Source organism: Aedes albopictus, chromosome 2 (genome assembly GCF_035046485.1).
Source record: "Aedes albopictus strain Foshan chromosome 2, AalbF5, whole genome shotgun sequence".
Taxonomy (NCBI): domain Eukaryota; kingdom Metazoa; phylum Arthropoda; class Insecta; order Diptera; family Culicidae; genus Aedes; species Aedes albopictus.
Genome location: NC_085137.1, coordinates 189940488 through 189965757, shown reverse-complemented (window position 1 = coordinate 189965757; position 25270 = coordinate 189940488). Strand labels below are relative to the sequence as shown.

At 39.8% G+C, this 25270-nt stretch overlaps 2 protein-coding genes across 7 annotated transcripts in view; one reads left to right on the top strand and one right to left on the bottom strand.

The window, feature by feature from the left end:
* Positions 1-1755: 1755 nt before the first annotated feature.
* On the top strand, positions 1756-12914 carry LOC109419065 (uncharacterized). The gene is made up of 4 exons (XM_029873557.2): positions 1756-2242; positions 2318-2615; positions 3169-4210; positions 11266-12914. Exons 1-4 carry the CDS (start codon positions 2038-2040, stop codon positions 11665-11667), a joined length of 1947 nt encoding a protein of 648 aa, XP_029729417.2. The 5' UTR covers positions 1756-2037; the 3' UTR covers positions 11668-12914.
* A 285-nt stretch (positions 12915-13199) lies between these two features.
* Positions 13200-25270, bottom strand: part of LOC109408110 (kinesin-like protein KIF21A) — a 181858-nt gene continuing 169787 nt past the window's right edge. For 4 of the 6 annotated variants that reach the window (XM_029873550.2, XM_029873555.2, XM_029873556.2 and 1 more), the window contains 3 exons: positions 22850-23033; positions 22142-22783; positions 19783-20613 (listed from right to left, as the gene is read on the bottom strand). In XM_029873550.2, the coding sequence (XP_029729410.2) occupies positions 20496-20613; positions 22142-22783; positions 22850-23033 (944 nt within the window). In that variant the 3' untranslated portion in view covers positions 19783-20495. Of the gene's footprint in view, positions 13963-19781; positions 20614-22141; positions 22784-22849; positions 23034-25270 lie in introns of those variants that run through there. The other 2 variants (XM_029873554.2, XM_029873553.2) reach the window with 2 other exon arrangements.

The following is a 25270-nucleotide window of genomic DNA, read 5'->3' as shown; positions in this document are numbered from 1 at the left end:
TTCGGATTCCGACGCGGAATTCAAAGGGAAACTAGCCGACAAGGAGGTCAGTGTGTCAGTCAGTTCAACAACTATGCGTTGTCGGCGTTGATGCAAGCAAGGATGCAAGTGGCTGTGCCCAGCTGTGCCCCTGAACCAACTACTAAGAGCAACATTAACGGCGGCTACTATTCGAGCAACCCACACAGCGCTACCATTTTGACTTAACCACCCTTTTCCACACCGGTAGCAATCAAATTAGTCACCCTCATTCGTATCGGGAGGGCTGTCATATTCCCATAGAATTTCTAGCAGCGCAATTGTCCCGCTACTATATTTGGTCACCCACCCATAGCGCTACTATTTTGCGAGCGCATCCAGCAGCGACCGGTAAAGTTTGCTGCAATGATGGAGGGCTGCCAAACGGGGTATAGAAGCGAACCGTTAAAGGTGCTCTAATAAACTAATAATTGGTAACCAAATTTACCTGTTTGTTTTTTTTTCTATTAAGAGAACGATAGCTCCGTTTCTAAGTGAAAAATTCCAAATATTCGTGTTATGAACCAGTATAACCCGGTTATGCTGGCTTAGACTTTTTGGAATTTTTCAACTTAGAAACGGAACAATCATCCTTTTTGATTCAATTTATTTATTAGTTCTTTTTAAATGGTTTAAATACAATAGAACAATATGGCATACGTTTAAAATACCCTGAAGAACAATAAACCAACAGTAACACATACATCGTTCGTTTTTCTTCCAAGTTTATTGTTAAACTGTTCATGAACTGATTGATTTACTGTGGAAGGGAAGAAAAAATGGATAGTATACTGACCTTCTGACATACTGTTTTCGAAAAAATTTGTTCGAGAAAATCGGCGTTTTTTTATGGTAACATAACTTAACCGCCTATTCCCCATATTGTAATTTGCCCGAGAACCATCTGTGAAATTGTTGAAAACGTTTGTGGTACAGTTGGTTTATTGTTATTCTGGATGTTATATGATACTGTTGAGGTACCGTAGGAAATAGTTGCTAACAGTATGGTGAACAGTGTAAGTATTGTTCATGTTTATGCGGGAATGGCTCAAAATCTTCAAATCACAAAAACTTTAGTTTCCCTCGATGAAAGATTTTAAAATTTTCAGAGGAGATACTAGAATAGTATATCTTTCGAATGCCGGGTGCCGTTTGGGTGGACATTTTTATTTGTTAATAACGGTTTTCGGCACACCGTGATATGTACTAGAAAGCGGGCGAAATTATTTTCGCCCGATTTGAAGTAGACAAAAATGTTGCATTGGAAGCAGATTTCTATTGATTGATGCACCAAGCGAAAAGAAGAAGTTTTGACATCCAAGCGGTGTGCCGTCGATTAGATCCTCGTCGCTGATTGGTCGGTGGATGTAAACGGCACACCGCTTGGATGTCAAAACTCTTCTTCACAGAAAAAAATGTTGTGTAATATTACATCTGAACTGCTGCAACCCGGTCAATACGTCGGTTGCATGAATATTACACAGGACGATGTACACATAAGAACAGAAGATTTTACATCAAAACAATGTAATCGTACATAGGAATCGTGATTACATCGATTATTTAGTGCATCGGAATGAATTACATCGGGCGGGTTGCATTTATTTTTTGCTGTGTTCTTACCGCTTGGTGCATCAATCAATAAGACTGCTACTCGACATCTGCTTCCACATCTACTAGACATTTTGGTTGGCCTACTAGATTTCTAGTTGAAATTTCTGAGCGGGTAGTTCTGAAAAGGTCCCTGTGGTAAAGTTCAGAGTTTTCTTCCTCCGCAACGCTGTAATGCACATTTTGAGCGTGTGTGCAAAATGCTCTCTCTCTTGCAAGAGAGAAACGTCAACAAAGATTCCGTCCGGTCAGTTTCGTTTCAAAACAGCAAACGGTCGTCGCCGCCTGCAGTTTGGTGCTTCAGTGTCGTTATCAAAATTGATTATTTGGATTTTATTAACGTTACTGTTAACTGTATTATTCAAGTTTAATGTAGTGATAATTGTGTAACATAAATTTCTCACAAAAATGTACGAGATTCTATCCTGTGCCAAGAACACACAGCTGCACTCGTTTCCGTCGCTGGATGTCCTTGGAGTCGGAACTCACGCAAACGATGGCAAGGACAGCAACGAAAGTGTTTGCCAGTTCTTTCCCCGGACGAAGCTGTTCCTTCGCACCAACCGGAACTGGGGCGTTGAGCTGCTACGAATAAAGGACATTAACGGAACGCGTAAGTTTCCATTGAATTCCCCTATAATCGTTCAATTGTTTCAATAAACGTTGGGACTTTTCCCTTTGCAAACAGCAACAATGGCACACGTACAGAAGCGCACAATAGACAACCTGTACTGTGTGGCCTGTCCGAAAACGGCTATCGAAGAGGTGGCAGTCGGAATGACGTCCGGCTCGATTCGGTTGATGAATCTCAAAAATACAACTGCAGGCCTGAAGCGTTTGGACACGGACCGACTCACCAATGGAGTCATTTGTATGGATTACAGTGCCAATGATGACTTTCTGGCGGCCGTATATGAGAACGGAACCGTCAATCTGTATGGAACCAAAACCAATAGCCGCGTGGGATCAATGGCGTTTGATAAGCAGTGAGTATTTCAATTTTATCTGGATGGAATATTCTGCCAGGTGTTTTCAAACTATAGATTACAGCCCATTAGACATGTTTGGCAAAAATTGTAATTTGTAATTTATTTATTTAGAAAACGGCAGCCTGTTAGTTATTACAACTTTTGCTCAGGTCAAGGAAAGGGAATAAATGATGATGTCTCAGAAAAATTGCCTTTTAAAAATAAATAAAAACTGACTGCCAGCGTCGATTTCGCCGACATCGATTTCAGAACATTGCTGAAATTATGACGAAAGTTCTAGAATTAAAAAAGAACTATAAAACTGAACGGTTTCAAGAACAAACCTCATTAAATTTTCTAGAAATAATTCTTGCGACAGTAAAAATAATCGGTGCAGTGTTCAAAAGATTATAACAATGATTTTAAGCTGGAACTTTTGCGAGTCACTAGAAATCAGCTCGTGACCCACCAGTGGATCGCGACCCAGAGTTTGAGAAACGGTGTTTAATCTATACTTTGAGGTCCCTATAATGCAGACCATCATTTAAATCAAGCATTTTTCATTCCACAGCACTACCAAGGTTCGATTTCATCCGATGAAACGGTTCCTACTTTCGGTTGCCTCGTACAAGGGATCTGTCATGCTGTACGATACCCAGTCCAAGAAAATCATTTTCAATCAAACTGAGGCCCACTCGGAACCGTGTCGAGATGTCGCAATGACCGCCTCCAACTCGGACCTTTTGTTCACAGTGGGCTACGACAATCTGATCAACATATACGACACCCGGAAGAAACAGTCGGCCACTAAAATACGCTCCAATTATCCATTCGAATCACTGGACGTTTCAGAGTGCGGTGGATACTTTGCCGTCGGTAATCTCAAGGGACAAATCTACTGTTACGATATCCGGAGTTTGGCAGAACCGTTGAAAACAGCAAAGGCTCACGACAGTAGAGTGAACAGTATTTCCTTTGTGCCGAAAACGGCAGAAAAAGGAGGACATCGGGTGAGTTTTGATCCCAAACAGGTTCCTAGCACCTCGGAGATAATGGTTGCAGCGAACTCGTCATCAATGACCGCCGAGAGCACCCGTTCCCCAGTTCTCCCCACCAAACCCGATAGAGATAGCTTCATGAACGACATTGACGCCTTCATGCAGAGGCGAGAATCGTTGGATGTGGCCCGGTTAAGTACCTCGTCCCGGATGAGCACCGAGTCCCGCACAAGTCTCAATATGGCCGGCAACAATCTGATGGGTTACTTGGACGATATCTCCGACAGTAATTTAGAGCTGGATCAGCTGGAGGAAACGCCCGCCGCCGAGGAAAGCTTTGTGAACGTCAATCGGCTGATCAAAAGAACCGCCGGTGTCAAGAAGCAGACGTCCGTTGATCGGACGCAAAAGTCGGCGATCAATCTGAATCTGGAGAACATCCGAGAGGAACCGGATATGGACAGTACCCGGGCGCTGACGGAAATTTCAACCGATTCGAATGTGGAGCCCGGACCAAGACCAGGGAGTGCTGGAAGTGGTACGAAGAGGTCTTCAATTAGGCGTTCCGTTGACGCGGAGGACAAGGAAAATCAAGCCAACGCAGTAGAGGCCCGGGTAAGTGAATGGGCTTATGAAATATGTAACTAAAGTTTTGTAAAACTATCACACTTATAGTAGAGTGTGTTACTTTTCCCCGAATGCCAGTTCACTGAATGTCGAATCCCTGAACGCAACGCGATCCAGGACATAACACTTTTAGTTCTTATTACAAATTAAAATGATTTAAATTTACCCTTCAAGTCGAGCGGTTTCGGGCTCGACGTTGCCATCGACAGAACGATGCCCGACGTCGTTAAATCCAAGTTCCATCAGGCACTTCAGGCGATTCTTGCTGAGAATCGTCCAGGAATTCTTGGAGGACTCCCAAGAGAAGTTACTGGGAAAATCCTAGCTTGGAGAATGCCAGCAAGAATTCCTGGAGAAATTCTTTGGTGGATTATCTTCTGATACTGTTAGAGAACTTCTTGATGAGATCATTGGATAAATCTCTGGAGGAATCACAGGAAGAATATGTATAGGAATCCTTAGAAAAACCTCTGAATAAATGCCAAACAGGAATTCCAAGAAGATGCCTTCAGGAATCTGTGATGGGGTTATCTAGAAATTCCTGCTTGGATTAGGGTATTCCTACAGGATTAACTAGACACTAGAGGAAGTCCTGAAAGAATACTTGGAGAAATCTTTGCCACGACACTAGACAACGGACTAGCATGCAACGGCCAGTGGCACAGCCGAAAACTTTTCCTGACAGCTGCGGCGGGAATCGAATCCGCGCTCCTTAGCACGATGCAACTAAATGCTTGGTGACCTTAGCCGCACGACCACGAAGCCACACAAGATTTCTTCGGGAATACTTGCTGGGTTATCTCAAAAAGTATTTCCCTTTTTTTTCCTCCCCTGTTGGGGAAATTAAGCCACTGCGTCCAATAGGCTGAACTATTGTGGCATGTCCCGTTTTGATATTCGTATCTAGCCAGCTAATTACCATGTGTCAAGTAATCAGCTACTGCCACGACGCGTCGTCTCCCAGTCAGGTGCAATGGAATTGATAAACTCCAAGACCTTCCCAGGTTTTGCAGACCAGATCTCACTGGGTTGCAAGCAACCACTATTTAGAAATCTTTGCCTGCGCGTGTATAAAGCACCACAACTAGGTACAAAGCAGATGTTCCGAGGTTTCACGTTCCGTATTACAGAAACGACAGATATCACTCTGAATATGGCCAATATTTTTCAAGTGATACCTGCTCGGGCAGTGTCCAGTTACTAGGCCAGTGTATGTACATAGAGCTCTCTTGTTGAGCTCTAAGAGCTTTTTGGTTTTATAAGCATTTGGTTTTATAAATCGTTTTGACTGATTGCAATTTTTGACGTCCATCCAATTGGATATCACCCTCTGCTCAGCCCAGCGTTTCAGGTTCATTTTAATTGTACAGTTTGATATAGGGGAACTTACGTATTTTCGGCAGTTTTGTTCTCTTCGTCATGGAAGGTTTTTTGAAACCCATTGAACTCAAATTTGGCCTCAAATCCTTCCCAACTAAGCTGAGTTATATGCCCAAATTTCAAACAATTTGGCCCACAAAGACCCCCCATGACGAAGAGAACAAACCTGCCGATAATGCCCTTCGTCACCCTACCACAGAATGGTTCTGGGCCAGCAAACTGTAAATTGGAACCACTTTTAGCAAGCTCGTCTGCCATTTCATTTCCTTCAATGCCACAGTATCCTGGAACCCAGTATAAGTTTACTGAATTCCCTTGGCACAGCCTGCGCAGTGAAAGAATGCATTCCCAGACAAGCTTTGAAGTACATTTGTAAGCGCACAATGCTTTTAGTGCAGCTTGACTATCTGAGAAAATACAAATATTTGCATATCTGTATTTTCTCTCAAGGCAGATATTTGCGCATTTTAAAATAGCAAGAATCTCTGCTTGAAACACCGTAGGATAGTGTCCCATCGCCACTGAAATTTGTATTCCAGGGCCGTAGATTCCTGCTCCCGTTTTTATTCCAACTTTTGAGCCATCTGTATAGAATTTGATTGATCCTTGACGAACAGTGGGACCTCCGACTTCCCAATCTGCACGAGTTGTTTCGTGCAACTTGTAAGGAACATCATGGTTCTCCACAGGTTTCATCCAGTCTTTAATCATTTTCATTACTGGCCTATTTTGGAAGTATTGTGAAATGCTCAGATGACCTACAAGATCACCTGGCATAAACTGTTCAACTCGTTCAAGTCTCAGCAATTCCTTTTCTGCTTCTAATTGCACGTACTCGTGCAAAGGTAGCAGATTGAGAATCGCATCTAAAGCTTTTGATGGAGTGCTTCGCATTGCTCCTGTAACAGCAATGGACGCAAGACGTTGAATTTTCGCAAGCTTCGATTGTGTGGTAGCCTCTTTTGTTTTTGGCCACCAGACAAACGAAGCATACGTCACTTTTGGGCGGATTATGGCAGTATAAATCCACATTATCATTTTTGGTTTCAAGCCCCACTTCCTGCCAATAGTTTTGGAGCATAACCAGAACGCACTTGTTGCCTTACCGATCACGGACTCAATTTGAGCATTCCAGTTCAGTTTAGCATCCAGTATCAAACCTAAGTATTTGACTCGATCACTAGGATGAATTTGTATCCCTCCAAGCCGAAAAGCTTTAAGGTTGATCTTCCTTCTCCTAGTGAAAGGGACAATTAAGACTTTTGACGGGTTGATGCTAAGGCCCTCCTTAATACACCATGAATGAATCTTGTTGCTCATCATAAAATAGTTTACTATTTTGTGTCAGAACTCCAAGAATCTTTCGTTTATTGGACCATGGCTCTTGAATAAGCGCCACTTCCAGTCCTTCTTTTTTAAACCTTCGACTCAACACAGCAGAAGCACCTTTTGCGTGATGAAGGTTTACCTGTACGAACTTAATTCCTGCCATAAAAAAAATCCATTTACCCATTTTTATTAAGCCTCGGAATTGAGACGTAAGAAAAGTGGCCGATTATCCCGGAGACAAATAAGGTCCACTGCGTCATTGCTCCGTTTAACACAGTAAGGGCAACATACTGTGGAGGGTGCCCTGGTACTCCACAGGCTCCGTTCACGGTTAAGTTTTTATTAGACCCCCCTAACCATTCATTCCTAGGCACGGTACGCTTAACACCATGAATTAGGGGTCGCTTGTTTGGTGGACTTTTACCACCGGATTAGGCAATCCGTAGTGATATTCTTAGCCAGTTGAGGTAACTGCTACCGCCACTACACGGCTATCTAGGCTGATCGGGAATAGAAATTAATATTGATCAACTTCTTTAGAGCCCGAACAGCCTTCAAGGTGCATTTCCCTTAGAGATTCCTCAAGTATTCCTAGGAAATTCCCAGCAGGAATCCGAGGAAGACTTTCTGGCGGATTTTACCAAAATTCCTCAATGAATCCCAGTAATATTACTGGAGCTATCTCAGCAAAAAATCCTGAAGGATTGTCAAGTAGATTTACAACAAGAATTACTTGATAAAAAAAAGAAAGTTCTAAGAAAAACTGCTGTAAGATCCTCAAGTTTTATGAAAAAAAAATATAAAAAAACCTTTGAAGAAATCCTTAAAAAATATAACAACAGGAAATGTAGAAATTCCAGCAATAATTTGTGGAGGTGTCCATGAACCACTCCAGGAATTTTAGGACTCTATCAAAAAATATTTTTAGAATTTCTTAAGTTAACATGCAGGCTCTGTTTCACTTGGAGCGAGAAAAAAAACAGAAGCAAGTGTATTTCATCACAGAGAACAACTTTGTAGAACACACGAAAATTCCCAACAATCCCAAGAAAAGTTATAACGAAAAAAAAAATATTTTAACCCGTTAACGCCCCAGGTGTCTCGCAATTTACATCTTCATAAAAAAAAGTATTATCAATGGTCAGGTTTCAATAGAATAAACATAATTTTAGGGGAAAAAATGGAACTCTCTGTACCTTGAAAAAAAAAACTCCTATGTGGGTCCTTGACATCTTATTTTTTTTAAGCTCTAGTTTAGCATAACTTTTATATTCTCGTTGTATTTTGATCCATATAGATAAAAGCATTTTTAATTAGTGAAAAATAGGATAACTACTCAAAAATAATATGAAAAAGACAGTCAGATGACACCATGGTTTACTTTAGTAAAATGTCTGGGTGTATCAAAAACCTTATTTATCTCTATGTTTCTCTTACCCTTCCACTCTCAATAGCTCCAACTCAAGCTCTTTTGTAATAATCTATCTTACTCTGTCCAAATCATTCAGAGATTCTTCAAAAATTACGTCACGCTATTGTTGGAGGAAAAAAGAGTATTTCAAAGAATATCAACAGAGATTCCGGCACTTATATTTTTGAATATATCTTGTCAGAAATCTTTGAAAAAATACCAGGAGGAATTCGTGAAAAAAGCCCATCTGGAATCCTTGAAGGAATGCCGGCTGGAATTCCTGGAAGATTTTTTTCTGGGTTTTCTAAAGCAATCTCGGCACTTCGGCAGAAACCCCTGAAGTTATTCCTAAATGAGTCCCGTAGAGAATACTAACCAATAGACGTGTCTTATTGGTGTTGTCGAGATTCTTACGTTAGCGCAAATCCCAAGAATTGAAGCCGTAGAGAATACCTGATACAATCCTTAGATGAATCATTACATGAATCGCGGTTGGAAGCTGTACAGGAATAACAGAAAGATACATAGAAGAAATCCTTTAAAAAACTCGGGATGATTTGTTGAAGAATCCCATCAGAAGTTCCAGCGTCAATAACTAAAATATCCAGAATTTCCTGAAGAAATCTCGGCAAAAAATCAATATTCCTTCACCCCTAAGGGATCACAGTAAAAATCCCGGAAAGAATCTATCAAGACATTCCACCACAAACCTCTAAAGGAACGCCGAATAGAATACCTAAAAGAATTCTTTTTAAAAGCAATCCCTGCAGAAATCCGTGAAGAGATCTCAGGAGTAATCTCTACCGGAACTCCGGAAGGAACATTTGGAGAAATCCTGGGAAGATTCTCGAGAGGAATCTCATTTGATTCCTTCACCCGACTCTCCACCCTAAACCTCTGAGGCCGTTCATAAACCACGTAGACCAAATTTTGGCACTCTCAGAATTTTATAAACCCGTCTTCGCTATATCTCAAACCTCCGCTATACCCAACCCTCTATCCTAGTATCTCCCCTAATCCTCAATCCTACTGTCTGCCTTACCCTCTATCGTATCGTTCACCCTACCCTCTACATCAGCCTGTCAGGCTGTTAGTAAACCACGTAGACCACCAAATTTTGGCCATCTCACAACCACCCAACCCTCCCCCTCGTAGACTTTCGTCTACTTATACAAAAATTTTGAAATTTTTATGGAGCTTTGGCCAGACCCCCTCTCCCCAAAAAGTTTACGTTGTTTATGAATGAACCCTTACCGACGCGTATATTTCTTATGGGACTGGTGGATCGCGACCCATAGTTTGGGAAAGGTGGATCTACAATATCCCTATCCTACCGTCTACCTTAACCCTCTACCCCACCATCTACCCATCCTCTATTGGCACCTCCTAATCAACTCTCTACCCTAACCCTCTATTCTATTCTCTATCTCAAATTCAACCAATACTCTACCCTACCGTCTGTCCTACCCTACCCTAACCCTTGACCCTACCGTCTATCCTAACTCTCTACCTTACTCTAACCCTCTACCCTATTCTCTAGTCTATCTTTCACCCTAACCCTCTACCCTTCTACTCATGAAGCCCAATCGATAGATACCTATATTGCATGATATTATAATAGCTCAAACCACCATTCCATGGCCGCTATCTTGGATTTCAAAATGGCGTTGGATATTTATTTTTGAGCTAAACAGCATACATTTTGAAATTGTGGGCGCCATCTTGAGATCCAAGCAGCCATCTTGAATTCCAATACCCATCCGGAATATCCAATACAACATTGTATTGGTGAAATTGAAGGGAAATTGTCATATCATTCAATCATAATATGGATATAATGAAAAAATATTCGAAGGCACACGGTGAATGGCGCCTTGACGGTGCTTTGTGATTTCAATGTCTGTATATTTTAGAAACAAATATCCATCGACTTAGGGTCTGTGTCAATTGGCGAATTAAAATTAATTTTTACTTAAATTTGACAGTTCAACACTTAAACTTGACAGTTTTCCCAAGGAAATAATTATCGAACTGTCAAGTTTAAGTGAAAATTAATTTTAATTCGCCAATGGGGCACGTTCGGTGTAGTACTAGATTTGTAGTAATGAGCTGAATTTTAGTATGGTGAGAAGGTAAATTCTCCGTTTCTGCATTGAAATGCTGCAAAAAGCGTGGGTATTATGATTCCTTGCCTAATTTGATGCTGTTTGAGCAAAACTTTGGATAACTATGTTGTTTATGTTGCAAGAAATGGAGAAAACAACAACACCGTTGCCCAAAGTTTTGCTCAAACAGCATCAAATTAGGCAAGGAATCATAATACCCACGCTTTTTGCACTATTTCTTTGCTGAAACGGAGAATTTACCTTCTCACCATACAAAAATTCAGCTCATTACTGCAAATCTAGTACTACACCGAACGTGCCCCATTGACACAGACCCTTAGATTCAAAAACAAAATATTTTTGTTGAAAAATGATAACAAAATAAAAAAGCATGCAAGAATCGAACACGGGTACTGTTATAATATGCATCACTGATAGCGAGCTATCGTTCACGGCCAGATCTGCTCTTGGAAATCGGAGGGTAAAACTGAATCATCTCGCTCATTATTGGCGATGTGCGTTCTCCGATATTGGAAACAAATAAATATTTTTTTTTAATTCAACAAACTCCGCGACTTTGAAATGAAGTCTCTTTAAATTTGGTTCTAATATGTGTTATTTTTCTGCGTGTAGGTATAATCTTGCGCTCTAATATTCTTCATGCCAAACGTATCTTATGCCGAATCTCCTTATGGCAAACGTCCTTTAGACAAACGTGACAGATTCCTTTAGCACAAAATTCAATCTAATTCAATTTTTCAATTCAGTTCACTAATTTTAATGTGAAAATTGTCTGCTTTTCCATTTTTACACCCAAGACTCAACCCAATCCGATCCCCGATGCCACACGCAAGACTCCCACAAGTTCCACAGCAGTAAACGAAGAGGAAATGTCCCCAAGCGTGCAGGCCGCCTTCCGGGACTTGAAGCTGGAAATCTCCACCCTCCGAGAGGAAATGAAGGAGCACTTTTTCCAGAACCAGGTAGATCGGAAGTACACGGCCATGGCCACCCGTAGCCAGATCTGGATGGGATCGTTCAACCTGTGGAGGGAATCGCAGAAACAGCTGGAACGTATCGACGAGGTGACGCAGACCGGGTTCGGTATGCTGTTGACCAACGACGAGTTTACCCAGCAGTTTATGCGCCTGCAACGGGAGAACGAGGAACTGAAACGGAGAATCGCCGAAATGGAGAAGCAGGGCGGTGCCAAGAAGTAGGTAGGTATGTGTAGTTAAGGCTTTTTATTTTGTAGAATATGAAGAAAAAACGCGTAACAATTTAGATGGTTATTTTGATTTCTGAAAAATATGAGAACGAATCTAGAAAAAAAATATAGTTGCACAATCCTAAGCTAGTGTTGGTACACGAATGACACCAACCTATGGAGATTTCGGATAAAATGCAGAACGCAACAGCTCATGTTGATTATTGAGCGAGCCGTTTATTTTCTGGCATACTGTCTTTAATTGTTTATTCTTCATTTCAACTGACTAATGTCTAAAGGTTAGCATTAGTTGTTTTAAAACACGTTATATTATATTCTTTTTTTTTTGTTCAAATTAATAATTTCATGGTTACGCATAAAACCTGTTATAACACCAGATTCATTCTTTGCATTTTTATATAGGTTTAAACTCTCACGGATATGCCTATGGAGGTTAGAAGGGAATTAGTATCAATGAAGAATCAAAATAACCTATATTTTTACTACACAATCGTAGAAGTAGTGAACATCAAATCAATACACTGAGATTAAGTAGAATACTTTTGCCAAAACAAAAAAATGTGTCGATTTCGTCGGCACAATTTCGATACCTAAAGCCTATCAAACCGAATTTAACACTAGTAAGTACAATCGGCAGTAGCTTTCAGCCAAAAGTAGGGGGAGAAAAGCTGAATAAAAATACTGATTAACGACTAAAATGATAACATTTAATAGCTAATGATTTTGCGCGTAATAACTGATGATGAATAAATGATGCGTGAATTTAAAAAAAATATATATATTCTTTTGACACAATCTCTCTTACAATCTACATCACAACCAATCGATTTTGGGCCTGTTATTCGTTTAATAAGATTTAGTTTTCCTACTAATGTGCTGGAATACAAAGTTGGGGAGACGGTTTAAAGGGGGTAAACTAGTAGTAAAATACTGAAAACGTTACTAACTTCTTACTGTCAATGGATGGAGGGTGGGGGTGGGGTGAGATTTGAACCTGTTTTGGTTTGTTTCCAAGTAATCAAAAGTCTTGAAAGGAGTTTTTGAAGTTTTTGAAGATGTCTGTGTGGATTCGATAATTGGAGAAAGCTAGGAACCTTCACTCGATGCTAAAACTTTTAAGCAGCTTCATGTAATAATTCACGTTGCATAAATGGCTCCAGGCATCAATATTTTGATCAGTTTTAGGACTGGCTCCGTAACGTCTCATTACATTTGAGCCTTCAAACAGCGATTCAAGTATCCAAATCAGAAACGCTTGCAAAAGGTTACGTTTATAAAGAATTGCTAGTAGATATCTCACATTTGGTTCAATGTTTCACCTAAGGCTCACACGCCACCAAGAGCTTTACGGAGCCAGAAAAATCCATGCATTTTCCCGTGAGTATTCTTTTATCTTCTTCAGGTGTCTAATAGTTGCCGGCGAAACATAACATGTATTCATCGCGTAAAACCGATCTTTTGATTACTTGGGATTCCTACACGGTAGGGGGCTATATTTGTTGTCAATGGGTGGGTGATTTCCCCCTCGGATTGTGGGATCGAAGGCAAGTATTGTCTTCTTTGTGACCAGCCGTGAACGGCATAGAGAGCCATCAGAAGGCAATCGACCGATGGTTAAAGCTACGTTTGATTGCTATAAACTTAGTTATTGTTGCAACGCCCGATGGAAGTCGATTGAAACCCTGTTTTTTGCTAAAACTCTGGATTAGAACATTAAGGTCAATGTCTTTTCAGTCTCCTACATAGCTAATATAAATCTATCTAATTGGCGAACGTGCGTTCACGGGCAAACAGTAAATGACCGTTTGGCCGCAGTTTCGCTTAGGCGAAATTCGAGTCTTTTTGCTGTGCAAGGGGTTTACAAAACTGTTCCGACTACCGCCTACTATTTACCCTGCTTAGAATACCTAGGTAGTTTTGATTTAGGCTTCTATAAAGCCTACTGTTACGTATGGACGTGGACGAGTTTGGTGAGTTGAACGAGTGGGAAGATAGGTTGGATGTTCTCCCAGTACCAGCGTGGTGCGTTGGTGATGCTCCCGCCGATGACGAAGCAGGTCCTACCGATGTGGACATGAGCCTTCTTCTGCTGCTGCTTTCCTGGGTCATCGAGGGTTCTCCTCCGGTCGGACCGGCGGAGCCGGAAGTCGACGCTGAATGAATGTTACGCATGCTGTAGTTGTAGTACATTCGATCCAGCATCGCTTCCGTACTCTGGCGTCATCTGTTCTCGGCACTCAACCGCCGGATGGTGGACGATACGCGCCACACGCGAACCTTTCCGTCACTGTGTTGTTGTCGTTGTTGTTGTTGTTGAGACGGAACGGTATCGCCGCGGATTTGAAACAGACAAAGGCAGCGATTGCAACAGAAGAACACAGACACGCGAAGAAACGAAGGTGCACAACAGGACAAAGGAGTGATATAACGCGATGGCGCAAAGAAAGAAAAGTGGAAAAAGCAAAATATTAATAAGATTGTTTCGGACAAGATGGCGGTAGTCAAATGGAAACGGTAAAATTTAGAATGAGTGAATTTGAGTGAGTGATTATCGCTGAAATCGCGTTGTTAGTATGACAAGGCAAATTGATACTGGTATTCCTCGTATTCCTAGGTAATTATTATGAAGAATTCCTATGGTGGGTCATGAAGCTTCCAAGTTCAAGTCATGAAGCTTCCAAGGACGTCAAGAGTTTAAATATTGGTAACTAAAAATATGTTCTTGTTCTGTAAACATGTAACTGACATTTAAGGTTTATGGAAAGTTCTAATTATCCACCAGTCATAATACCTATTGGTGATATCTGACCAAAATACTTAAAAAAAGTTTCCTGTGTAGAAGAATTTGTAGGCTTTTTTTATAGAATTCATGTTGAAAGTATGTTTATTAGATTTCCAAGGGAAATTGTCGACGAAATCTGATGAAATTCTTGTAAAAATCTATGAAGGGATAAATAAAAGAAAATCGGGTTAAGTACGGTTCCTTTGAATTCCACTAAGAATTTGCATCCTTTGACAGATACGTATTTCGACCTCAACTGTAAGGTCGTCTTCAGTGTCTTGTACTTGACTCGACTCGAGTCGAGTCAAGTACAAGACACTGAAGACGACCTTACAGTTGAGGTCGAAATACGTATCTGTCAAAGGATGCAAATTCTTAGTGGAATTCAAAGGAACCGTACTTAACCCGATTTTCTTTTATTTACAGATATTCCCCTAACAAGCCCAGGTTAATCATCATCACTATGAAGGGATGCTGATGCAAATTAATAACTTTATCATTTTATGGCTCTATCGGTCTTTTTCTACTCAGAGTGTAAGGGAGTAGAGAACAAAGTGGATAATGAAATGATAGATATGATAGAATTTCGCTAGGTTGCGAACAAGTGTGGAATTTTTTATAGAAGGTGATATTAGGCAAGTAGGTCATGTATTGAACGAATACATCAAATGCGTGAAACTTCTGTGCTTTTAAACAGATCGGCTTGGTTGGTAGTTCATACCACCTTATCAAGACTAGCAAAAGTTTCAGGCACCCGACTGCCTATCTATTGTTCTGTTTTCATCGCAAGTTCTATCAATCGGTAGCTTTTGCGGAATTCACACTCCGTTCATAGGGGTATGCCTATATCGCGGCGTGTTCTTCCTATTAGCTTTTTCGATCTTATTGGATAGAACACTTTTCTTTTTAAGCCAAACTTTTTATATCATATTCTGATTTGTCGACCGTATTCTATTAATAACTTGATGATTTTATGGCTATATCGGCCTTTTTTTCTACTCATAGTATAAGGGAGTAGAGATCAAAGTGGATAATGAAATGATAGATATGATAGTATTCGCTAGGTAGCTAACAAGTGTGAAAATTTTATAGAAGGTGAAATCAGGCAAGTAGGCCATGTATTGAACAAATACATCGAATGCGTGAAACTTCTGCCGTACGACCTGGGCTTTTAAACAGATCGGCTTGGTTGGTAGTTCATACCACCTTACCAAGACTGGCAAAAGTTTCAGGCACCCGACTGCCTATGTATTGTTCTGTTTTCATCACAAGTTCTATCGATCAGTAGCTTTTTCGGAATTAGCACTCCGTTCATAGGGGTATACCTATATCGCGGCGTGTTTTTCCTATTAGCTTTTTTCGATCTTATTGGATAGAACACTTTTCTTTTTAAGCCAAACTTTTTATATCATAGGGTAAGAAATCAAACATTGAACTAGTCAAATTGTAATCTTAATTTGAACCATTTCGAAATTCATTAAAACGACGTACTTTTAGGCAAATATTGTCCCGAAGAAGATATTAAACAGCTTTTCGTAATATAACCTGATAACATGGACTTTAAAGTCATTGAAAAAAGCGTTTTTGTCATGGAAAACAGGCAATTGAAAAATCACTGTGATTTCACCCATTTCCTCCCAGAGAAAGCTAATTTTCGGTGCACTCGTACAGCTCATAGTGGTTTCGCAGCGCGGCGTCACGAACACTAATGCAAAACTACTGGTTGAAAATATGCCCATTTGATTTTGCCGGGAACAGCTGATTTTTGTTTACTATTTTCAACCAGTAACTCAGGTAGTGTTCGTGTAATGCAACGTGTACGTACCCGCAACACCACTAAAAGCAGAAACCATTATGCATTGTATCACACGCAATATGTGAACACGTCAAATGAAAGTTTATTTATCGTAGAATCGACCAACCGAATAATATTTCGCATTATTTGTCATAGAATTATCAAATTTAAGTAATTCTTACTTGGAGAATGTTATCTTAAGTTGAACCATTTGTAATCTAAATTTGAACTAGTAAACGGGGGCGAGCTTCCAGTGTTGGCCTGCAGACTGCGCTAGTGGTTGTTTTGTTTACTTTTGGGGAAGAAAAATTCCAAATTTAGTTTCCAAGTTCATGAAGAGTTTAGAACATTCTTAGTTGAAATTTCACTGCCTAATGAAACATAGTTATGGGTATTAGCAGATCCATGTGTTTTTCTATTGTTCAGCACGAAATTGGCTGTTGTGGGAGATGCTCGAGCTGCTGCCGCTAGTATTCAAATTAAGATTAAAATTGGTTCAAATTATGATTAGGGGTAGGCGGGGCATTATGGACACCCGGGGCAGAATGGACACCCTCAATATTTTGAAATATGCGAACTTTTTTGAACTTTTAATGAATGGAGAATATAGTCCATTTGTATAAAACGTAGTTTCAGGAAATAAACATTCGAAATTTAAATTATACTTGATTTTACACGAAAAAGTTGCGTCCTCCGTTTTTTGTGCATGGAAATTATAATTTTCACACCATCTAAAATAAGATTTAGTGATTAATTTATTGCAGGTCGATTAAAACCTGATATTTCTAGAACACATGCAAGTAGTTTTGCTGTATCTACATGCTTAACATGATTATATTTTCTTCTTCATTATATCAAAAATCAAGTTTGAAAATATCTTCTGCTGCCGGGGCAAAATGGACACTCACCTTTTTGAAAGAAGCGACAAGGGAAAAATATAACCTAAATCACAAACCAATCAAATTCTTCGATTTCAGTATATTTTCGGTTAAATGCTCACTATATTAGACATAGGGTGAAACAAATTGGTCAAAAAACGACAGAATTGAAAAATAGTTGTTCTAGGCACAGCTGTACATGCCGACAAAAACGAAGCTTTATCCAAAACAGCCTGAATTTAAATTAACTGAACAAAAATGAACTACTTCGGCGTATTATTCATCCATAATAGTTGTTTTGTAATGAAATGACTTTATAGGTGTAAATAATGTACGAAATTCGTAAAAGTCTCATGGTGTCCATATTGCCCCATGGGGGTGTCCATTCTGCCCCGTATGCTTGAAGACGGTCATGAAAAACTAACATTTTTCAAAACATTTTTTGAAGTGGATAAATCATTTTTCTTCGTGAACATTCTTATGCAATAGATGCTAAATAGACTTTAAAAGGATATATGTATCAAAAAACTAAACTTTTTTGACATCTTGCCAGGTAAAGTTGGCAAAAACCTTAGGGTGTCCATATTGCCCCGCCTACCCCTACGATAGTTCAAATTAAGATTAAAATCATTGTTGACGAATAATCGAATTTTTCAATTAATTCCGGTGCAAATACAAACTTTTTACCACTTAACAGAAAGCTACCCGTGGCTTGCATGTACATAAGATTTTGCCGTAGTAAATTATTTCCATGTGGGAGAAAACATCACTCAAAATTTGCGCTACTACGGAAAGCCGCAATTTGGTTCAACTTTTGATTACCTACCATATTCTGATTTATCGACCGTATTCTATTAATAACTTGATGATTTTATGGCTATATTGGTCTTTTTTTCTACTCATAGTATAAGGGAAATTTAAATTCTTGCTAATAAAACCTTCATGAAAAGTCCTTGGAAACTTTTTAAATCTCCACTATGGCTAAATAGGGAAACACTGTGGCTATAACTAGTACATTTACCCTATTTGGCAACCAACTAGGCCAAATAGTATTATAATCAAAGGTGGATCGTGACCTGTAAAGGTTTGAGAACCCCAGAGCGTGATAATAGTTGCAACTCTCAGATCATTACTTTGTAAGACCGTAAGCAAATGTGCATTTTCTCAGAATCACTTTCTTGGAGATTATCGTTTTGGCGATTTTTAATTGTTAGAAACCTACACTAGAAACCGATCTTAATCCCCGAGACTATATATTTCGTATAGATACCGATTTGGTTTCAGCGATAATCACTCAGTTGTCGAAGTAATGTTTCTAGATAGATGTGTAATGATTTAATAAAATTTCTTGGTGAGATCAGCATGACTTATTCTAAAAAACACAGAAGAAACGATGGCAAAATGATTCTGACATGTTTATAAGTAACACGGTTGGTGAAACAGAAACTGATGATATCAAGCAGCTCATAGGGTTTAAACGTCGCTTTTGTAAAACGAACATGGCTTTCCGATGAAACATATAAGGCTGAAAAGCAACACTATTTTGTTCGCACTAGAATGAAGTGATGTTACGAAAGGACAGTAGCAGCAGATGTAGAAAAGTAATTTACCAATTTCGGTGGAATTGAATAAACCACATAGAAGAAATAAACAACAAAATGACATATATCATGGTTCAAAGAGATTTGATACGGTAGAAATTGAGCGTCAGAAAGGTTATGATAAACATGTAATGCAGAACGTTACACGCTTTGACAGCATCATGGAGAAGATGACAACAAACTACCACTCATTTTTTTAACAATAGTAAAACAACGAACCCTACCAAAGCGCGCCCGTTCAAATCAACAGCAACACGTGGTGCTGTCTCCGGAAGCCCCTCGAAAACCCCTACTACCGGTGGCATGGTTCAGTGGGCAGAAAAAGAACAAAATCAACTCTAGAAGCCAAATTACGAACATCAGCCATATGGTGAACCTAGCCCACGACCTTGCGAGAAAATAGGAATAAAAAAAATGGTTTGAAATAAAATGAGTAAGGAAATAAATAAGCACGGTCATTTATCAACTGAAGCGAACAAAACTACCATAAAACGAAACTACAGCTACTGCCAATAAATGCATAAAACTGTACATTCTCTAACATCAGTTCGGAAAGTTCTTCTACAATCCTAACATTCATCTTACGCTCTATCTTCATATTTTCTGTTCCATATTTGTTCAAGCCACTCTACAAAGCTTTTCGCTCCGCGTTCTATCTACTCTAATTCCTGTCCTTCTCGGTGTTTCACATTTTCATATGCAATGCATAGGCAGATACGGTGCTCAATCTTTAGTCCCTGTTCGTTCGGTTCCGTAGTTGAAACCATTCTTCTCAGTCAAAAGCGATGGCAGTTCAGGAAAGGCTCTGTGCAAAAGTACCAGGAATAATTAGCTTCGATTTCATGTTCGAATCCAGAAACAAGTGGAAAATTTGTTTAGTTGGAATACTTGAGGGATCTAGATCTTAAGCCTTTAGGCAACTTCATCTAGTGGTTCGTTTTTTTAATGCCTTCCAGGCGATACGATGTCTACTACGGATTTTTGACACTAGATGGTGTTAGAGAGCATATATGTTTTAAACTAATATCATGTTTTAGTTAATATCAGTTTTGAACTCATATCATAGGATCTTGATTATTTAGAAAAATTGAGTCTTCAACAAAGGTTTTCGATAGATCAAGACTTTACGGATGAAGATTCATTTGTCATTTGATTTGGAATTCCGTCACTAGGTTATGCTAGTTTCAGGAATCCTGATTACATAGAAAGATAGTGTCTTCGGCAAAGTTGTCTGGTAGACCAAGTGCTTTCAGTTTAGTATACCTCATGATTTATATGTTGCCATCAGAAAACGATTGAAACTACGAGATTTGTAAACCTGAAACGTTGCATTGAAACAAGCTATCCAGCACATTGAGAGAGCCTTTCCTTGATCGCTTACCTGTCATATTCATAAAAAAACCCGACTAGTTTTGAATGTGAAAAGCGAAATCTGTTGACGTCCAGAACAAAAAAGCCGGTCATATTTTGAAAATCCTATTCAGACTTAATCCCCTCACAGGGGATGCCAATTGCATTATTCGTATCATAGGTAAATAACTAGTTTGAAAACCTACTTCGGCTACGAGAAGAAAGCTATTCTAGTGTGAATTAAAACCTTGTTAGCAGAAAGCTTCTCCTAGTTTTTTTAGTTTATCTGTTGATGGTGTCAGATTTTGAAAGTTTAGTAGCGTTTGCGTAACTTTTGCGCTTGATTTAGTGTAATTGTTAGTAAAATAGGCGTTTTAACCAATAATGGCTGATTGCTGTTTTGATTAACTCTAATTAACGCTTTAGTTTGCTGCCACCCGAGTTAGTACCACTGCCACCACCAGACACAGAACCAGCTCCCAACGATTCCAGTTCTGTATTAGCCAAACGCCAAATTCGAACTCCACCGGTACTACAAGTAGATGTGAAAATGTAGGGAAAAGAAAAGAAAAATAGACAATAACGATAAGGTAAAAAAAACCATCCGCCTCCGATGATGCTATAGTTCTATTATGATGGGTCTACTCCGTTTGACATAATGTCATTTCTCATATAATATAGCATGGTAATATAGCATAACTCATTTTGGTATGACATTAACCTTCTAGATGACTGTGGAAGAGCTCATAGAACTCTAAGATGAGAAGCCAGCTTTGTCCCAGATAGGACGTAGGCCAAAAGAAGTACTTCAGAATTGATCCCTGAAAAAAAAAAAATCCTTGAGAAATTCCTTGAAGAATCTCAAGAGGAGATCCTGAGAGAATTCCTGAAATATGTAAGTACTGGTGGAATACCAAGAAAAACCAATGTACAAATCCAGGGAGGAATCTCTAGATCAATCCCGAAAGGATTCTCTGAAGGAATTCCGGAAAGGAGACCAGAAGGAATCCCAGAAGGAATACCTGAAGGAACCCCAAAAAAACATGAAGGAATGCATAGAGAAATTAATGTAGGAATCCCTGAAAAATTCCCGAAAGGAAACATGGGAGGAATCCCAGGAGAAATTTAAGAAAGACTTCAGAGAGGATTCTCTGAAGAAATCCCCAATGGAATCCTGGGAGATATCCCTAAAGAAATCATTAAAATAATCTCGGGAGGAATCGCGAACGAATCCCGGGGGTAGTTCCGTAAAGAATCCTGGGAAGAATCAACGCAATGAAGCAATCAAGGGAGAAATTTCTGAAGAAAACCCTGAATGGATTCAGCAGGAATTTGTAATCCTCGATAGGAACATCTGAAAAAATGTCGGAATTTCCTCAAAAGAGGCAAAAAATAAAGGAATCACTGCAGAAATACTGGTAAAACTTCTTGAAAAATCCCAGAATTAATATCAGAAGGAATCCGTAAAAAAAAAACAATGAAGAATTCGCAGGAGGAATCAACGAAAGGATTCTGGGAAGAATCTTTGATGATATCCTTGACGGAAACCCAGGATAAATTTGTGGAAAAACCCCGGGATAAATCCCTAAAGGAACTCAGTGAGAAATCAATGAAATAGGTAATCCCGGATAGAATTTTCGGAAGAATCTCTGAAATCTTGGAACAAATCCCTGAAGAAAACTGGTGAGGAAATACTTGAAGGAATTCTGAAGGATTTCCTGACAGAATTTCCGGAGGAATCCCTTTGAGAATAGCGGGATAAGTACCTGAAAAGATTCTAAGAGAAATTCTTAGATCAGGGGATCGTGCACCGAGGACGAATATGTATAGTTTGGGATAGGCACGAAGTTTTAGATAATTCAAACAATTTAGATTGATGACAAATGACTTTATGCTGAACGATGTAGACCATCTGATTACGAATAATGACACTATAAGGCAAACGAAATGGGAAACAAATCCTTCACCAACCCAATTTACTAATGAGATCAAAAAAAAAAAAAAAACTCAAAGACCATATGGAACTAACTTTACCAAAAAATAAAGCATTCTATACTTACTTGGACGCCGTGAAGACCCGGTTGTCGCTGGTCACAATGTCGTTAATTGACTGGTCGGTCTTCATCTCGGCTAGGCTATCACAATTTTTAACATTCCATAGGCGAATAACGCCACCACGACAGCTAGACAGCAGAATGTCCCCATAGATGGCCATTCCGGACACCCAGCCTTTGTGGGCGTTGTTGAGCGACTGTTTGAGCTCTCCGGTGCGTAGGTCCCACCTTTTAATGCCGGAGTCTCGACTCCCGGAAAACAGCTCCGCGTCGACTCCGGTGGCATCTTTTGCCACCGCAAGGGCCTGCACCCCGTCGTAATGGGGAGGTTCCAGGTTGAGCAACGGCGGGACATTACCGCCGCTGGCATTGACCTCGAACACCTTGACGTAGTGGTCTTTGGAACCGGTTGCCACCAGGTCAGTATTGTTGGGACCCTCCCAGGCGGTAAGACACATAACAGCCGCCTGATGACCACCGGAGAGCCTCCCGAGGCACGAAAATGTCCGCAGATCCCATATACGGACTTTATCCGACGCTGCGGTGTACAGCTTCCCGGAAGCACCGAGTTTGAGCGCCGTGATGGAACACTCGCCGGGAATCAGGTCCGAAAGCGATGCATTCGCCGGAAGAACCGATCCTGAGGAACTGCGGGACAAGATCGATGGATGTGAGCCTTTCGCGTTTTATAGCGCAACAGTTGGCAGTACTTACCATAAGGTTATGATTGGCCGGATGTTACTATCCCTGAGGTCCCAAACTTTCATGAAGGCCCCCGATGCGGAAAAGAGAAGATTGTTTGTTGGGTCGCACTCGACCGCAGCGACTGGTCCCAGGTGGCCCGTTAAGCAGTGGGGCGTCGAACCGCTGCGCAGGTCCCACACTTTGACGGTACGATCTGTGTGGAAGAAAAGTTTTGGTTAACTTTTTTGTAAGTTAGGCACTTATTATAAGAGTCAATTTTTAAAGTTGAAGGATTTTGTTCAGTTTAATACCCCACAGATTTCTGAAAGAATTTTGGCGAAAATTACTAAATAATTTTAAAAATATGTTATACATAAAAATAGAGAGGATTTTCCAATTTTCTAGACCACTTTTTACTAGTGTATTACCACAGACAAACAGACGTAACACTCTGATATTTTGCATCGTACACCGATTTAACGGTCTATTTGAAAATTTGATAGTTGGCCAACTAACCACCCGTGGCGCTCGCATCGTTTTTGCTCGAGTTTGACGTTTGCCCACTACCGCCACCTAGTTCATGGTCGGCCAAACTCAGTCCTTTTAGCATTGGGCGAACATGTTTCTGTGACTATGATTTGATTCGAAAAATGTTCGAAGTGTTACGTCTGTTTGTCTGTGGTATTACGATGTTATTGTTCTGTCATGTATCTTGTTGAAACTTGTACATGTTGTCCCAGTCCCAAGTTAAATTCACATTTGTAGTTCTCTGGCGTAATATACAGGGGATAGACAAAATGATCGGAACAGGCAAAATTTTCACTTTTCAAAAAATGACCAGTTAGCTGTAACTTTTCGGAAAGCGCATCAAATATTCTCAAATTATTACTGTAAGTCGATTAATTCGTTGTGTATCAGTGGACAAAATTTGGAAAAGATCGGACTATTCTGCACGAAGTTATAAGCATTTTAGAAAAAGGTAGAATTATCCAAAAGCCAACTTTGAGCTGTTATATCTCCGGATTCAATGAACCGAATGCAGTGAAATTTTGTCCATTTATTACTTATATAATGAGCTCTGAAAAACGTTTAACTCAATTTGAAGTTACTCATCTCGGGTCTCATGGGACTTCTTGGGCATTCCGTACCCGAGCAGGAATGAATAACTGACACATAACTGCAACATACCATAGTCAGGTATCATACCAAGACGAGATATTGATTGGCTAGCCTGGTATCACAGAGAAGCAGACGTCACACTCTCATCGCTTCACATCGATCACCTTTTAAACGGTTGATTCAAATATTCAGTAGAAAGTCGATCGACCACTCGCGGCGCTGCTATCGTTTTTATCGTAATTATCCTCACAGAACTTTGAATTGTAGCGGAAAAGAATCATCTATTATGCGAATAAAAAATGGTTATGATTGTGCAAAATCTAAAAAAACCACGTATGTTTGTTTCTCATCCTCAGTTAAAAGTAATGCATCGATTTTTATGAAATGTTGCACACATAATAAACATACATCAAACAGTTCTCAGTTATTTTATGGTAAATTTTTATCGATTCAGTACAGAGTTACTATCGTACTTTTGTGTCCCGATTATGCAGATACAGGCTTTATTTTGGTGTTTTGTAATGAAATACCTCAACGAGTTATTGGTTTGGTGTTGGGCACTGCTTGAGGTATTGTGCAATTATGGAAAAATTGCTGATTATTATTTAGATATTGCGAAACCTCATGTCATAATCCTCTTGGTTTTCATAGAATACAAACCAGTTATTATTTGAGGTATTTTACCTCTTATGCAGGGCTTCTTAATATCTCATTTAGGATGTAGGTATTGGATTTTGCATACCTGAGTTTGGTATTCTACACCTATTTTCTCCTGCTCGTATGTTTCAGAGGCGTTCCATGTGTATTCCAGGGGATTTTGGAAGCGTTCCTGGGGGGTTTTGGGCATTCAAGGGGCATCCTAGGAGTTTCAGGGAGTCTCAGGGACATTGCAAGAGGCAAATGGGGTAACAGGGGGTGTGAGATGTCCAGGAATTTTCAAGGGGTTTGAAGGTGTGGCAGGAGCTGTTCAGGGATGTTTTCTGGAGCTCCAGGGGGTTTCAGAAGTATCCTCAATTTGTTCAGACTACAAAAATTAAACTATTCGAAACAAATCGACAATGATTTTTCATAAGGGCCTAACTGACTTGATCGAATTCTCTTCATCGACTCTCTCTTTTGCTTATAACTTGATCAAAACAAACAAAATCATTATTCTTTTTGTTTCAGAAGCAAGATGTAGTCGTCTTCTTCGTATTTCAACCCAAAAATCTATAGAAAACTCAGTATACATTCTGTAATAACACAAAGAGAGGATCGATGAAGAGAATTCGAAAATGTCAGTTAGGCCCTAATTAAGAATCAGTGTCGAAATCATACGTCAGATTTGACGCA